This window comes from Lampetra planeri, chromosome 4 (genome assembly GCF_965212315.1).
Source record: "Lampetra planeri chromosome 4, kcLamPlan1.2.h2, whole genome shotgun sequence".
NCBI classification, from domain to species: domain Eukaryota; kingdom Metazoa; phylum Chordata; class Hyperoartia; order Petromyzontiformes; family Petromyzontidae; genus Lampetra; species Lampetra planeri.
The window spans coordinates 31,106,086-31,122,963 of record NC_136110.1 but is presented as its reverse complement, the minus strand read 5'-3'; the positions used below and the strand labels follow the sequence as shown (position 1 = coordinate 31,122,963).

The 16,878-nt window shown below is 50.2% G+C and overlaps 1 protein-coding gene across 2 annotated transcripts in view; it reads right to left on the bottom strand.

The window, feature by feature from the left end:
* The window catches only part of LOC144717933 (laminin subunit alpha-5-like), an 88,186-nt gene that overhangs the window by 48,034 nt on the left and 23,274 nt on the right, over window positions 1-16,878 (bottom strand). For both annotated transcript variants that reach the window (XM_078593744.1, XM_078593745.1), the window contains exons 5-21: window positions 16,481-16,651; window positions 15,292-15,389; window positions 14,467-14,582; window positions 13,684-13,802; window positions 12,815-12,905; window positions 11,501-11,635; window positions 11,200-11,259; window positions 10,815-10,871; window positions 9,063-9,122; window positions 8,708-8,767; window positions 8,161-8,298; window positions 6,840-6,974; window positions 4,257-4,391; window positions 2,747-2,884; window positions 1,935-1,984; window positions 1,116-1,215; window positions 14-66 (exon numbers count right to left, since the gene is read on the bottom strand). In XM_078593744.1, coding sequence (XP_078449870.1) covers window positions 14-66; window positions 1,116-1,215; window positions 1,935-1,984; window positions 2,747-2,884; window positions 4,257-4,391; window positions 6,840-6,974; window positions 8,161-8,298; window positions 8,708-8,767; window positions 9,063-9,122; window positions 10,815-10,871; window positions 11,200-11,259; window positions 11,501-11,635; window positions 12,815-12,905; window positions 13,684-13,802; window positions 14,467-14,582; window positions 15,292-15,389; window positions 16,481-16,651 — 1,716 coding nt within the window. The remainder of the gene's footprint in view (window positions 1-13; window positions 67-1,115; window positions 1,216-1,934; window positions 1,985-2,746; window positions 2,885-4,256; window positions 4,392-6,839; window positions 6,975-8,160; window positions 8,299-8,707; window positions 8,768-9,062; window positions 9,123-10,814; window positions 10,872-11,199; window positions 11,260-11,500; window positions 11,636-12,814; window positions 12,906-13,683; window positions 13,803-14,466; window positions 14,583-15,291; window positions 15,390-16,480; window positions 16,652-16,878) is intronic.

Sequence of the window (16,878 nt, the reverse complement as noted above, 5' to 3'; positions counted from 1 at the left end):
ACGGGTGACCGACCTGTGTGCACTCAGCAAGCCCACTCAGCGCGCCCTCCCTGTCGCACTGGCAGCCTGTGGTCACACGGAACACGCACACACACAACACGTGCAACACGCACACACACGACGCAAGTTGGATTTATAAATAAACTTAAATATGGCCACATCCCAAGTCGTGTGCTTCTAGGGGAGTGTTCTTCACGAATGTTCAGAGGGGGTCACTTTCGCCAATAAAACATCATCAGTGTGAGGGCCGCCACACATTTCAAACCATTGGGTTTGTGACAGCACGACGACGATGATGGGGGGTGTTGTCACGTGCTGCGTATTGTCGGGGGCCGCACGTCAGAGGCCTCACTAACGGACACCAGGAGCTGCCAGTGGCCCGCGGGCCTTGCAACGAAGAACGCTGCTCTAGAGAGTTTGGCGAACGCTTGTTCCGTCCGGATGGAGACACGCCCAGAGACAGACGGACAATCGGTTGCCGTCTCAATAGAAGAGGAAGGACTTGAGCCTGGACTTGAATAGGGAAAGTGCCTCAGCAGTGCGGATGGCCAGAGGAAGGGAGTGGAAGCAGCAATGGAGAAGGAGTGACCTCGCATTGACCGAGCTTTGGTAGGGAGCTCGAGCGGAGATACTGCGAATGGGAGTAGCGTGAGATGAGAGAAGTAAGCTGGCGTGAATTCGCGGAGGACTTTGAAGACGGTGAAGGAAATCTTCTAGTTGACCTGGGTCTGGATTTGGAGCCAGTGGAAGGATACGAGGACTTCGGTTGATGTGGTCGCATTTAGCGGCGCAGGCAAGAAGTTGGCCACAGTCATTCTGGGTGATTTGGAGTTGCTCAGTGAGTGATTTGGGAAAGCCATGGAGGAGAGGTGCAGTAGTTGAGTCAGTGGCATAGCGTGGTTGGCATGGGCCCTGGTGCAAGGAATACAAAATCAGGGCCCCCTGTCCAAATCTCCCAATCTTCGTAGCCCGGCACCCGTGCTCCTCCGGCCCAGGATCCGCGGTGCAGTTACACCGCCTGCACACTCGACAGCCAGGCCACTGAGTCGAGCCGAGATGCTATGAAGGCAATGGTTTAGTTGATTCAAGCTCATGCGCTGCGGGGTGAGACGCACTTCTGCAACCCTGGGGGTGGCTCTCGCGCAGGTCCCAGTGGAGGGGCTTGCAGACGCCGCAGCTGGCTCCCTGCACGTTCTCGCGGCACCGACACCCGGCCTGCGACAGCAACACCGCACGCACAGTCCTCTGTAGCAGCAGCGGCAGCAGCAGGGGCAGCAGCAGCGGCAGCAGCAGCGGCCGCATCACATTGCTGCGTGCGTATGTGTGTCTACTAATAAGGTACCCGTCTTAAAGTGTAACTTGTCATTTGTCATCAAATGTCTCAGTTTGTCTTGGAGCCCCACGGCGTAAAGTGTGATCTCTAACTACAAGTCATTGACCTCTTTGACCTCTTCTCTAGAGAAAGACAACCACCCAGAATGTCAGCTTACTCTCTTGGTGTTATAGACAAACGTGCTAAGTGTTTTGTTTTATCATGCTTGCATACCACTTCCATCATAGTGACTTCAATGTTTTGTGTAAATTAACGTGTGTGTGTGTATGTATGTGTGAAGGAATTCATTATTGGAAAAGGTCCATCTCATCCCCTTGGCCGAAATAAACTATACACACAAGCGCCGTTGGGCCTTTCAGTGCAGAAAATTCCCAGTGCAGTGCATAATGTTGTACTGAACGTGTACGAACAAATGTTTTAGTGCACTTTGAAAAATAAACGATGTATCCATGTAGGTTTTCACGGCTCCGTGTATGAGAAATGTTCTTAAAAGCTACTCTTTCGGGTTAGCCGTGGCGAGCTCATTTTTTCTTCGCGACGTTTCGCGTGCCGCCACGCCGACACCAAAACGACGCGCGAGCTGAACTCCTGGCCGACTCACCTGGGCCGACTGCGAGCCGCTTCTTGAGCCGGCAGGGTCACAGTAGAGCACTGCCAAGGACAAAACCACACACGGGTGAGCAGACCGGACGCTGCAGACAGAGTGTCAGAATCATTACTTACCCTGGAGGAATACGAGGAGCAGCGATGGACACACGGGCAGATGAGCCGATGCAAGACGACGTCGATTTATACGGCGCGTGACTGTGACCGCCACAGAAACAGTGGGCCACGTTCATTTCATGGAGAGGGGGGGCAGTCAAGCATGGGCAGAGAAAAGAAGAATGGAGATTTCTTGAGCCTGGACTTGAGCAGGGGGCAGGAAGTCAACAGCACAGATGACCGGCGGAAAGGAGTTTCAGACTACGGGGGCGGCAGATGGAGACGGAGTAGGACGCACAGGAGAACACGACGCAGTGGCAAACGCACGAGAAATACAAAATTATATTCTTAGGTTTTTTCGGTAAAATCACGTATGTAAAAAACAAAATTTGTATTTATAAAAGTAAAATTAAAATAAAAGTTTTGTTCTAATAATTTCAATTTAAAATGTTTTTTTTATTTTATTTATTTTTTTACCTCCGTGATTTTACCGAAAAAAGCTAAGAAGATTAGGTCAGGTGGCAACCCTAATCCCCATACAGATATAAATAAAGCCATTGCACACTGCATACATCTGATGATGGGTAAATTTGAAAACCTGTATTGCAGTCACGAAAGCTTCAAATCTACAAAATCATAGACAGACGAACACACGCACGCACGCACGCTTCCAAAAATGAAAAACACAAGCAACGCGCAACGCGCACTCACCCTGGCAAGCGGGGAAACCGTAGGTGCCTGAAGCGCAGGCGTCGCAGCGCCGCCCCGAGACTCCCGCGCGGCAGCTGCAGGCGCCCGACGCCGCGTCGCACTCTCCGGAGAAGGAGCCGCGCACGTCACAGTCGCACGCTGTCGTGCGCACACGCGGGGGACACGCACGCACGGCATGATGGCACCTCGATGCGCTGCGCGGGAGGAAAATGCGGCGCGGGTACGTTATTTTGTTTGTTCTTTAAGAGCACTTTTACTTCTCGACGCACCGGTATCGTTGGTACCAGGTTCGAACGTCGTAAGGCGATTTGAACCCTCGACTTTCAAGGAGCAAAAATGTATCTATAGCTCTGGGTCAATCAACTGCTGGATTGGGCCTCTGCATGGCATGCTTTATCACGCTTGTCAGTGTGGGTTGGCGAAGACATGCAGCGTAGAAGTACAGCACAACGATGGATTTTTCTGTACCGCCTTCTGCTGCCCTCGATGCCTGCGAACCCTGGTACAGTTGTCATCGATGAATGAGTTGGGCAGGGGGGAGTTTTCTAAAAGTGTGAGCAGAAATGTGAGCGATATTGCTGTATAATGAGTAATCGGAGGGAGGGCATGCTTGTACGTTCATGATAATGGATGCGTGGGAAGAATAATTGATCAGTGAGTGCTTAACAGAAGAATTAAATAAGTGGATGAACGTGTGGGTGGGTGATTGGATGGGTGAGCGTGAGATCATGAGTAGAGGAGGGAGTGCATCACTTGGCGTAAATCCACGGGGAGTCGGAGAGTCGTCGAGCGATTTGGGTGGGAGAGTTGGCGAATGCGGAGTTAGTCGGCAAAAGAGTGAGCAGGCAGGTGAAGAACTGAATAGGTGAGTTAATGAGCCGGCGAGAGGGTGAGCAAGTGCATGAACAGAGGAATTAGTGGTGAGGAAATGTGTCGAGAAGGTAGGGGGTGAGGAAGCAGCTGAGCAACAGAAGAGTTGAGCGAACGGGTAGGTGAGTTAGCAGCTACGTGGGAGCGTTGGTAGTCAGGAAACGAGTAGATAAAGTGAATTCGTGACTGGGGAAGTAAGTTAGTAGGTGAGTGATTGGGGGTACGAGAAAAATGGTTGGTTGGTTGACAATTTAGAAGTCAGGGAGAGAGCGTAGACAAAGTATTAAGCAGGCGAGCGAATGGCTTGCCGAGAGCTTGAGTTAGCGGGTGCGCGATGTGAGAGTTAGCGGTCGTTGGGTACATCTTCTTGGTTCTTTCGGTAAAGTCACGTAGAATGGAAATAATAAAATAATAAAAAATAGAAATAAAAACGTAATAAAATAAGTCTCACGACGTTTCGGCCACAACGCTAAGCAGCCGTCCTCAGGTGGAGAACAGGTCTGTCGAGAAAGCTTTAAATCGAAATTTGGTCGTTGGGTAGATGAGCGGGCATGCGAGTGACAAAGCGTGCGAGTGTGTGCGCGTGTGGGTAGCCGGGCAGCCTGAGCGAGCAGCTTCGTGCGCCGGGCTGTGTCCGTACGCATGCAGCTGGGGAAGGCGTAGAAGCCGCGGGCGCACGCCTCGCAGCGCAGGCCCACGAAGTTGGGACGACACCGGCACTGGCCCTGGCCGCTGCAGTCCTCGGCCACCGCCCCGAACGGGTCGCACGCGCAACCTGCAACGCGGGGGAGGGGGGGGGGAAGAGTCAAGGCGCACGCTTCGCTGGAGCGGGTCCGGGAAAAACGCCGCAGCAGCAACGATGCAGCAGCAACGGTGCAGCACAAACGGTGCAGCAGCAACGGTGCAGCTGCAACGGTGCAGCTGCAACGCCGCGGGAGCGAGAGAAACGGTTCTCCCGTCGCCGTGCCGGAGAATGATTGCGGAAAACGATGCCACAAAGAACTACTTCTGAAGTCACTTGAAATAGATCTCTTTACCCAAACGAAGCTGCACACCTTGAATATGCCCCGCAAAGAGTGTTCATCGCATGTAAATGAATGGCCATATTAAGTTTGTAATAAATACAAAGTTTGTATTCGCTCGACTAAAATCGGTTTCTTTGAAACTCTAACAGGAAGCAGTGTAACATCGCTCCATGAAAGAGAATGGCTTCTGGAAGATGAAATTACAGAACTACTTCTGAAGTCCCTTCAACTACCTCTAGAGGCCCTGCAATTACCTCTTATTGACACGAGTGGTGCACATTCGCACAGGCCCTAGAATAGAGGCCTTCATCACGTGGCAATTGAAATTATTTAGCTCTCAGAGGCAGAATGTGCTGAAGTGAAAAAGTAAAAACTAAAATTCAAGGCGATTATTTTTTTATGCAGTCAAGAGTCACTGGGCTTGACGGCCTGGTAGAGTCACGGGTGGCTGAAACCCGATTTCAGCCTCAGCAACGCCTGGTCAGTGCCCTGACTGCTTAGCCACTTAGCCACCTGACCACTTCACAGTGCGGCGTGTCAACGTCAATTCTTGTAAATGTGTGAACGAGCACCACGTGAGGAGACAGGTTTGTGTCATGCGGGGAAGAGTGAGGAATAGGGCATTCGACACACACAAGTGTAAGAAAGTGACCTCGAATTAAGAAAGATTTCTCTAAGCGTATACAGACACATCCCGAAGTGATTCGTCATTAGTTTCATTTGTGTTAGTCTGTGAAGGTATAATGTCAATGTTCAACTATAACGGTGCCTACGTACGGTGCGAAAGAAGTTCAACACACATGTGCATACATATTCCCCGCATAGAACCAATGAAAGAAAGTTGTCGCGTGGATAAATATGCCACATGATTTGGTATTTTATGGAATGGTATTGTTGGATTATGAACAACATTTTCAGACCCCCGACACCGTCAGATATTTCGCTGGAGATTACAACCTGCATCGTTAGACGTTAACAGAAGCCAAAATAAACTAATTATGAATGACCATATTGGCCGTGAAAGCCTCTGTATATAATGATGAGTGGCAGCGAGAATTGGCTCGCTAGGCTATCACTCATTCCTCATTCATTCACTCCGTCCATCATCATTCACTGTCATCAATTTCGCTTTCACCGAATTCACGCGTCGCAGATTCGCCCCCCAAATTGCGGCCTGTCATCTATTTTATTCACCTTATCTCCACCCATTACATTCATATATTGCACCGTTGTTAATTCCTTGTAAAGCGCCTTGGTTAAGGTGCTATATGAATTTCGTTATTATGAGATAAGATAAGGCATAACGGCAGCTGTAAATATAAACCGTGGCTCAGGAGGGGACTATGGTGGGGGTCTCTGGACAGATGACGGTGGTGTTATATTAATACACGGGGCTTCAGAGCCCGACTCGGGAGATGAGTAACGCTCAATGTGCTCCCCATCGCCCCCCTCCCCCCCCCGTCTATCTCCCGCCACCGCCACCTGATCCGCTTCATCGCCCAAGTCCAGATAAACAAGCGGCGTGGGCGATGAAAGAAAAATCCCACATTCTGAACAACAATAAAAACGACCAGCAAGTATAACATTTGCCTTCAAGATGTATCGACGAGCATTCGCTTAAACGTCCTCATGTTTTGGGTCTCATTGGCTGAGAAGGCAGGCAGTCACTCGTGATGAAACTGGGTCCTTATGAGTGGTGAGTGGATGGACTCAGTCCAGTTCGCAAATGATCATACTAAACAATAATACTACACTTCTATTTTTCAAAATAGCCGTTTGACTGTTGTGCGACAAGTACGACTCTCAGCGGTGCAGTGGGTGAGAGAGAACTGCCCCCTACTGTGTGTAGACCGGTTGTCACTTGATAGGGAACTCAGAAGTAGCTCTGCATTATCCGCTTCCATGGGCCATTCTCTAACATCATGGGTTGGGATGACATTGGGGGAAAATATTTTTAAAAACTGAGATCAATTTGTGGAAATAAAAATATTATTCCAAAAAGGGCATGCCTTGAACACTGTTAGAATTTTCCAATAGAACTTTGGAATAGTTTTATTTCGAATAAATATTGCATTCTTTTCAACAAGTAACGGTAATTATTTTAAATCGGTAACTTTCGTGTTACACCGCTTGGCCTGGCAGTGACTAGCTTGTGTGGTCTTACATCCTGGCTTCGTGAGCCACACCGCTGGACATACCGAGGCATTGTGGGAAGGAGTGGCGGAGGGGACCGCACTGGTCACATGACTCCCCGTCAAACTCGGGGCGGCACAGGCAGCGTCCAGTGGAGTCACACACCTCGGGCAGGGTGCCCACCGTACTGCACTGGCACACTACACGTGCACACACACACACACACGTGCACACACACACACACGTGCGCACACACACACGTGCACACACACACACGTGCACACACACACACATACACACACACACGGGTTCACATGAATACATGCAAGCGCAGGTTATGCATACAATGCACACATATAGGAGCTTAAAAAAAGACAAAGATCCCCTGTATAGCCTTACCAGACTGTTGGGGTAATTGCTGTTAGCGAGTACCTATGAAGGCTGGCACGGCACACGATGGGATGGGTGGCCAACACCACGCCCGACCGCATTTGTCTCCCCATTGGCGATGTTTTTACACACCGCACCAGGTATTCATTTGAGTTTGAGTCAACCTAGGAGAGGCCCAGGACCAGTTCAGATAATCGTCACTGGTGTTGGCTGTGAGTGGGAATCGAACTCGGGTCGCCGGGTTCGTAGCGCAGCGTGCTAACCTCTGCACGACCGCTCCCCACCACTACACAACACAACCACACGTAGACTGACACTCAAAAAGATAAAAACAATCGAGTTTCAAGGTTGTTTTGTTTAACCAGGAAGAGAGAACTCAAGAGAGCAGGATAGAGTCGCATTTGAAAGAGTGACTTGGGTTACCAAAATAGCAAGAGCAATTCTAATGAATTGAAGTACACCTGCTTAAACAAATGGTACTGGGAAAAAAATTAAGTCCATGAGTTCCAGAGCTTAAAATGCTTTATCGATTTCATAAAACCTTTTACCCACTGCACACACTTCTGGAAGGGGAGGACAGTCAGGGATGTAATTCATGGAAAAATAAAAAGGAGCGGGAAAGGAAAGGAAGAATACCGGGACAGAAGTCTGCAATGCGGAGATGAGCGGAACGAAGAAGGAGCACTGGGCAGGGAGGGGGACTTGGGGAATGACCGGGCCATAATGTCAGGGATGAGAGTTGTGATGATGAGAGGGGAGGGAGCGAGCGAGAGAGAAGGAAGGAGCGAGCAGAAGTGAGCTGCACGGAGGAGGAGCGGTGTCTGTTTTCACAGGGGGTGGAGATTAGTTGGGGACACAAAAGTTGCGTGATTCGCTGGATGCTCGAGCTGATCTGGATATATAGAAGAATACACTGAGACGGACCCTTCCTAATGTATCACCGTCGCCAAGTACCGCACGAGTGAGGGCATCAGGAGGTGTGCGCAAGCCACGTACTCTGGCAGAGAGGGAATCCGAAGTATCCTCCAGCGCAGCGCTCGCAGTGCGCCCCCTCGAACCCCGTGTGGCACCGACAGCGGCCGCTGCTCGCATCCACGTGGCTGGAGGTGGCACCAGGGCCCCTGCACTCAGAGACTACACGCAGAGAGACACGCAGGCGTGGGACAGTGGGTTGGGGGGGTGGGTGGGCGAGTGGGCGAGCGGTGGACATTAGAGACAGCTAAAAAAAGGGACCTCATGAGTTCTAGATTTGAAGCTTTCGTGACTGTAAGGATTCATACTCTTAGGTTTTTTCGGGAAAGTCACGTAGGTACAAAATAAAATTAAAATTTACTTGATACAGCAATCGTGCTGTGACTGTTCCACCTAAAGACGGAAGCTTGTGTTGCCTCCGAAACGTCGTGATTTATTATTTTATTTTATTTCTATTATTACTTTTATTAATTTTAATTTTATTTTTTACCTACGTGACTTTACCGAAAAAAGACCGCATGAGTGTCCACGCGCTCTCGCTCGGCCACGGCGAATGAGAACGCCGTCGTACCTCTGTGCGGCTTGTTCGGTAGCCTCCTCTGTGGGGTCATCTCCACGGAGGGCTCCTTGTCTGCACGGAGAATGAAACACATCGGCGTTTTAGTGGGCACGAACGCTACTCACTGCAGAAGTAACAACAACTACAACTCGATACACTCCGTCATTAAAGAAGTGCAAGAATGGACACTTGTTAGGACAATACATACACGCTGGATAGAGTTTCATTGCCCACGATGCATTTGACTTTTCTGAACTCGTTTCATCAGCATCTGGGTTAATCCTCCAGCACGCCAACATTCAAACGTCGCTGCATTTCTACGCCCAGAGCGACCGTGCACGGCCAGCTGCCATGAGGGTGTGCCTACCTCTGTGTGGGGCATGAGGCAGCCGTCTCTGTGGGGTCATCTCCACCGAGGGCTCCACGGCTGAAAGGAAGAAAAAAAACAAAGGGAGGAGGAATTTTAGGGAGAAAGGAAGGAGCGTCAACCTGCGTTTGTTCTGCCCCCTCCACCCACCCCCCTTCTCTGAGCGGTGTCACTCGTGCGGACGCGTGACGAGAGCAGGGGCCTGGTGTTGTGACAGAGAGGGCAGGAGGTCAGCTATGGTGAAGTGTCGTGTCCGTTGCTGGACTTGCAGCTGGAAGGTCGAGATATTTCCCCCACGTGTATGAAGAATAATAATCTATTAATAATAAAGGCTTTTTGGTTTGATCTATTTAAGACCGGAAGCAGGTGGATTGCATCACTTTTTTCTGGCAAATCGCCCGATGATGCTGGATGTAATTACCAGCGAAACGTCAAAACGCGCTCTAGCCCAAAAATAATATTGGTCGCGAAAGCCCACGTGTTAAACTAAATAAAAACCTCTCTCGTTTTGTTTTAATCATTCAACGCATCCTCGATATGTTTGTTCTAAAAAATACGAGGTAGGAATGTGTAAACACGTGTCCTTATCTGAAGAGGAAGTTTGTTATTTGGCCCTTCATCCTCTCAATTTTTCAAATGTATCCCAACACTGAACAACATCGCTCAATTGAGATTACACACAGCCGCAGTTCCGCCACCTACAGTAAAAACGTGACATGACCCTCGTGAAAAAGTCTTGAGATTCAGTGAGGCTTTCCCAGGTAGACAAAGCGTAATCGTAGCAACAATATTAAACTGCAAGTGTGGTGGAACGACAGCCCAGTGATTACCACACAGCGCCGTGAATCTGGTGACCTGAGTTCCATTTCTGCTCGTGGCTGCCATCGGTGGCGAGTGATACCTAAACTCGTTCTAACTCCCACTTCACAAGCCCACACTGCCCAGCATCGTGAAGTGTGGCTGAACAACTCCCATGGCTTGCATGGTGTGCGGAGATCTTCATCCAGCAGTGGATTAACAAATGGCTATAGATTACTAACTATTGACTATATTTAGTCACATGTACCGTACTCAGGGATGATTACACAATTTAGAAAGTGTTTAAAATATATGGTGACTCAGGGGTCAGAGTACTGAGCCTGCAGCCCTGAGGTAATGGATTTAAATCCAAGTTTCAGCCACCTTGTGATTCAAGTGGGTTATCAAGTGTGGAGAGTGATCATCTCAATATTGTCACTAATGCAAAACAAATTCCGTGAGTGGGAATTTAACTCGGGTCACTGGATCCCCTGCGCACACACTCACACACAGACACTATTAAAATATAGCTATGATCTATTTTAATTTTACCAGGTAAAGCCCATTCAGCTTTTTAAGCTCCTTTTCAGAAGCGACCTGGCCACAAATGATAGCTCAACGAAGTGGCTTATCACGTGAAAATGTATAGCAGCCAAATAATCTAAACGGATGTTTCTAAATGTAGAGAACACGCAAACTCCAAATATACAGCAGGCATCGTCAGCGTCGGGATCGAACCCACGGCCTCCTGCATACCAGGCGAGGTAGTTAACATCTCCTAGCCATGGTGATGATCATGAGAAAGAGGCACGCAAACTCCAAATATACAGCAGGCATCGTTAGGTTCGGGATGGAAACCGACGGCCGTCTGCATACCAGGCGAGGGAGATAACATCTCGCCACCGTGACACGCATGGTGCAACTCAGCCACTGCGAGCACGGGCGACGCCGTACCTCTGGGTGGCATGCCTGGTAGCCGCCTCTGCGGAGTCATCTCCACCGAGGGCTGATCTGGAAGGAGAACGCAACACGTAGGCATTCAGCCGGGCTCAAACATGGTGCTGCTCAGACCATCATAGCATCGTAACATTATTCTTGTATGTCCTGAGAAAAACTTGTCATACTTCCGAGAAATGCTTGTTAGGACGTACGCACGTTGGACTGAGCTGCGTTACCCGTGATGCACGTGCGCGTTACTATTCCCAACCGGTTTCATTCGGTTCTGGGTTAATCCTCCGGCACGCCAACATTAAACCGCCGCTGCATCCAGCGCCCGCAGCTGCCGTGCACGGCAACAAGCAGCACGAGACACGGCCAGCTGCTGTGAGGGTGCGCCTACCTCTCTGTGGGATATTGGGCAGCCGCCTCTGTGGGGTCATCTCCACCGAGGTCTCCACAGCTGTAAGGGAAAAACAAAGGCGAGAGGAAATTGAAATGATGTGGTACCACTCGTGACAAGGCGACAAAACGTTCTGAAAATTATTTTTTAAAGAGAGAATATTCCAGAACATTTGGGAAACTGACCCACAAACAACAACACAGCCCTTGCCCTGCCCCACCTCGTGGCCCCCCATGACCCCTGAACTCCCAGGGCCTGCAGATAACCCCACAACCTCCTTGCATCCCCCACGCGGACTCACGGCGACAGGCCGGGTATCTGCCGTGTCCCTCGACGCAGCGGTTGCACGTGTCTCCCCTGAAGCCGGGCGCGCAGTGGCAGTGACCGCTGCCATCCTCGCATGTACTCGCCAGATTCCCGCCGCTGCATGCGCACGCTGCAAGCGCACGCCGACAACCCGGGGATGAGCTCGCGTAACTGGGCAGTGCGCACTCAAAGGGTATGATTTGCACACAAAATTGCAATTTCGCGGAAGATAATAACCGAGGAAATGTTTTTTATATTTCGATTTAAAGCTTTCGTGACTGCAGGGATTCATCTTCTTGGTTCTTTCGGTAAAGTCATGTAGAAGGGAAATAATAAAATAATAAAAATAAAACTGAATAAAATAAAATAAAAATAATATAATATATAATATATGTTTTGTTATGTTTTTTTATTATTTTATTATTTCCATTCTACGTGACTTTACCGAAAGAACCAAGACGATGTTTTTTATAATTCGTTTATTTCGGGTTCAACCGTGCAGGAATGCTGCTACTTTGTTGTAACTATAACCCTTTACCGCTCGACAGGGCCAATCCACTCAAGTCGTCACGTGGGCAAATTAGCCAATTGATTTGGTTTTTCAGCAAACAGGAGCATTAAAAAGCAAGCAAAATCGTGCGAGCTGAGCTCTTGGTAACACCTGATGATGATACGAGGTCATTTTTATTTGAAAGAACAAAATGTTTTTCTCATTGAGAAACTTTCCCGGCTTTGTAAGGAGACGTTTTTGCAAAGTAGTACCAGGTTGCAGCTGTTCGAAGTCACATTGCAGTCAAGACTGTAGTCAATGCATTCTCCATTAGTTAGTGTTCAATATTGTGTTGTATAGTTACTCATGACTTCAAGGTAATGCTACCTATCCGAAGGTTCTGAGCTCAAATCGTGGTTGAATAAAATAAGCGCCACTGTATGGGGCAGTCAAGAGTGGTTGCCATATGGGATATACCCACCCCGGAGTAACAATGTGGACTTTCCAGTCCTGGCTCAAGGCATACAGGATGTTGTGGTTTTGATCCTGACCCTGACGCCTACTGCTGTATATTTGGAGTTTGCGTGTCCTCCCAGTGGTCGCGTGGATTTTTCTAACGGTCCTCCGGTTTTCCCTCCACATTTAGAATCAACATCACGCGTTTTAGAGAATTTGGTCGCGATAAATTTCCGCACAATGATATTCCACTTCGTTGAGCTCTCATTCGTGATTACACAGCCCCCACTGAGCTGTGTAGCTCAGTGGGGGCTTTACCGGGTAAAATAAAAAAAATAGTTTATTAGTTTAAAAGGGACTCACGTCTGCAGGCGTCTGGGGACTCGCGAGACACGCCGGTCGGTCGGTAGTATCCCGGCTCACAGCGTTCGCAGTTGATGCCGTAAGTGTGGTGCTGTGAGCAGAGACGAGACCCTAACGTTACCGGCTGATCCACACACGCACACCCACACCACTCATATGCACAAAGATAACGATCCTCCTCGTATAGCCTAAGCAGAGTGGTGGGGGAAGTGCTGTTAGCGAGCACCGATAAAGGTTGGCACGGCACCACTCCTTTGCCTCTCCAATGCTGATGGTGACACGATGAACCACTGTCAGGGTTTCAATGCAGGACCATTCAGGTCCAGTGACCGAGCAGCTTGACTGCTACAGCCAGACACTCATTTAAGGTGCAGTTGACCTAGGGGAGGCCCAGGAACCGGTGCTGATGTCACTCGGCACTCATGCCGGCCATGGCTCGGAATCCAACCCTGATGAAGCTCAACCTTACAACCCGAGTCATTCAAGTGGTAGGTTGCTAACGTTTAAAACCCTCCACTGCGTACTGATATTCAAATTAGCCAAAAAAACTCAACACGCTCGTAAGAAACACCGCCTTAAAATAAATGAATATTAAATAATGGGAGACAATGGCTCTTCTTCATAGCACATCGTACTGTTTCATGCCATATTTTGCGGGGTGGGGGTGGAGGCAAAAAACATTTAATGCGATTTTTGCTTTGAAATTCGGCCCACGCGCCAAAAGCGTCTACAAAAATCGGCGGCCTGCCGCTTCATTCTGTACGGTCGGCACGCATTGTGAAGGGGGGGCTCGCCCTCACCCCCTCCCCCCGGGGTGGGGCTCACCCCCTCCCCCCCCCCCCCCCCCGGGGCGGGGCGAGGGCCCGCACCTGGCAGTTGAGGCAGAGGCCGCCGCCGCTGTAGCCGCCGCTCGCGTTCATGCTGGCGCGCAGCGCGTCCACCTCGGCGTCGTACACGCACTCGTCCGAGTGCCCGTGGCAGTTGCACGCTGTCGGAGAGAGAGGGGGGGGGGGAGCGCGATGGGCCACAAGCAGCGTGAGCAGAGGGCCGCGCAGTATGAGCTATACAGGTACGTACGTACGCTGAACTTCTTTCACACCGTACGTAGCCAACCGTGCTAATCAGAGGTGCGGGGGGGAAGGACAACAATACTAAACGCAAAAAGGAGTTTTAAAGAAATGAGTTTTCAATGTAGATTATTTAAAAGTGCATAGCTCCAGTGGGTTCCTAATATTGGAAGGAAGAGCGTTCCAGACGTCCGCAGAAGCGCATGCTATGCGCTTCTGCGGACGGCTGCTTGCGTTGTGGCCAAAACGTCGTGAGAATTATTTTATTTTCTTGGTTCTTTCGGTAAAGTCACGTAGAAGGGAAGTAATAAAATAATAAAAATAAAACATAATAAAACAATTCTCACTTTTATTTTTATTTATTTTTATTATTTTATTACTTCCCTTCTACGTGACTTTACCGAAAGAACCAAGAAGATGACACCGATCGTGACAGTGACGATGCTGTGATGGCGGAAAACGTCTTGGCACCACGTCCCAAGCCAACGGCCGCTTCCTCTCCGTGCCGGCCAGGTCACGTTGGCGCGGCTCAATGGCACGAGGGGGAGGGTTGGGGGGCGCGGGGGGCGCGGGGGTGCAACTCACGCTCGCAAGCGTTGGCGCCGTCGGGACCACTCGGGCTCCAGGGCCTCTGCTGCATCCCGGGGCAGCAGCGCTCGCACGAGTCTCCGCAGGTGCCATGCCGGCACTCGCACTGCAGCCTGGGGCGCGCACAGACAAAGGGGGCGCCACGCGTCAATAGCCGGGGCGGTGGCGGTGGCCACGCGCGTCGCTGCCCGTTAACCCGGCGCTTGCGGGAGGCGGCGAGCGTTTGGTGGATCGTCGAGCAGATGCCCCCTCATAAATGTGGGTTTATTCCAGATTTCTCCGTTTCCTCCTACGTGCAAACACTCAAAAATTGACTGATAACACCTTCGTGTATAGAGGACCGCAGAGCTATCTAAGCTCACCGTGCGCCTGCCTTTCCCGCTCGCCTTTGATTCCTCGCAGCCTCTGAATCATTGTCTGTCTTCACGAGATCATAATTATTTCAATGCGTTACAAGTTGCAATAATAACAATAATTCTTCATAACAATCACAACTTCACAGGCCAAGTGACTGCCCGGGTGTAGCTCGGCAGGCTTGGCAAGGCCATAGCCGTGGCTTGTGGTTGCACATTGAGGTGTCAAGTGCAGCTGCACTAACAGAGTAACTTGGATGTGATGGCAGTGGTTTCATTATCGGCAGTTTATGATTAAGGTTTGGTTTAGGGTTAGGGATTAGGCTTAGGGCTAGATTATGATCAGGGCTATGGTTAGGCCGAGGGTTTGGTTAATCATCCAGGTTAGGGGTGAGGGCTAGTTCTAGGGCCAGGTTACCATCTGGGTTCAGCGTGGGTGTTTGGGAGGGTGGTGACGTGGCCCGCTCACCGGTAGGGGTTGGCTGGGTTCCGCGCTCTGCACGAATCCGCGTGGCCGTGACACATGCACCGCCCACCAACGCTGATCTCCTTGATGCTGTAGAAATACTGCAGAGGAGGCAAAGCAGAGGCGGTCAGCGCAGCCTGCACACAGTCTACATGTCGATGTTGTCTGTATGTCAACAAAATTATTACTTTATTTTGTTATACTCACTGGTGCTGGTTTGACGCGTAAGAAGGCACCCACCTTCATCACGTTCTAAGGAAATACTTGATTATTTTGTTTAAAAATGTGTCGTCACGTTAGTTTAGCAGATGCCCTAAGGCCTGTATACCCAAAGCGGCCAGTCACTAAGAGAACTGGAGTAACATTATCATGTAAGAGTTGGACATCGCTTATACAATTTAGATTTATAAAGTATCTGCATATTACAGCATCTTAAATGTTACATTATCGAGCACAACGTATTGACTTGCCTTAGGCTATGCATTATTTTAAGCTGCCTACGACCAATCCATCCTCAATGCCAACTCAATCCCATCAGATATCAAAATCTAAGCAGCTTAGAACCTGGCTGGCACTCGGATAGAAGGCCACCAGGGTCGTGCCAGGCGTTGGGCAGTGAAGTGGCCAGGAGATCGCAGAGATGAGAGTCACCCCCTTGTGTGCGTGCGGTGGCTTTTCTCTGGGTTCTCCGCTTTCCTTCAACGTGAAGCCAAACACTCATTGAATAGAATTGGCCAAACGTTCCGATGTGACAGGACCCACCTGAAAATGAGTCTCGCAACTCAGTGATGCTTTCCCCCCCCCCCCCCCGCCTGGGTTAAACAAATGGCTTTAAGCTCGTGTTTTTTAAGAGTTAGTGGATGATGCATTCTAGTGCTGTCACAACGCCCCCAGTTTATCGGGGCCACAGGCCCACTCCCGCTTTCATGTCTTCCCCCATCCTTATAAATGGTTCAGCTGCGTTGGGAATGTACCACTCGAATTATGTAGTCGGACCTAAAGAGTTTTGCGTCGTACTGTAATAGGCTCGCGCTTTAGTTGATGATGTTATTACAAACAGGATGACATTGCTGGGGTGCTTTGTCCGTGTGGCAAATTGGCGGTGGGGGGGGGGGAGAAGTGCAGCGTGCTGGGCTGGGTGGGGCAGGGGGTGTCGGGCCGGGCGTCTCCGGGCAACGCGAGCGTCGCTCACTCTGCGCGTGACGGTCGGGTCCTGGTGTGCCTTGGCCAACAGGTGCCCCGGCAGCGTGCCCGTCTGCAGGAGGCGCAGTCGCACGTGCGACGCCGTCGTGAAGTTGCGCAGCGCGGGAGAGATGGAGTTGTCCGTAGCGCCTGGACGCCCGCCCATCAGCGACACCACCACCTGCGTACGGGGACCGCCAGGGTCAAGTGTCAAAGGTTCACCGAGCAAAGGGCAGCTTTGCGGGCGGGGGGGTAACAGCTTTAGTGGCAGGAGACGTAAATTCTAATGACTCTATTCAACTGGGGTGGAGTATTTTGGAATGCAGGAGCCGAGTCAATTTATGACACTTTCTGGTATCATAAAAACATCAGCAGCAGACGTGATCACTGCAGGATGAAGGCCTCCCC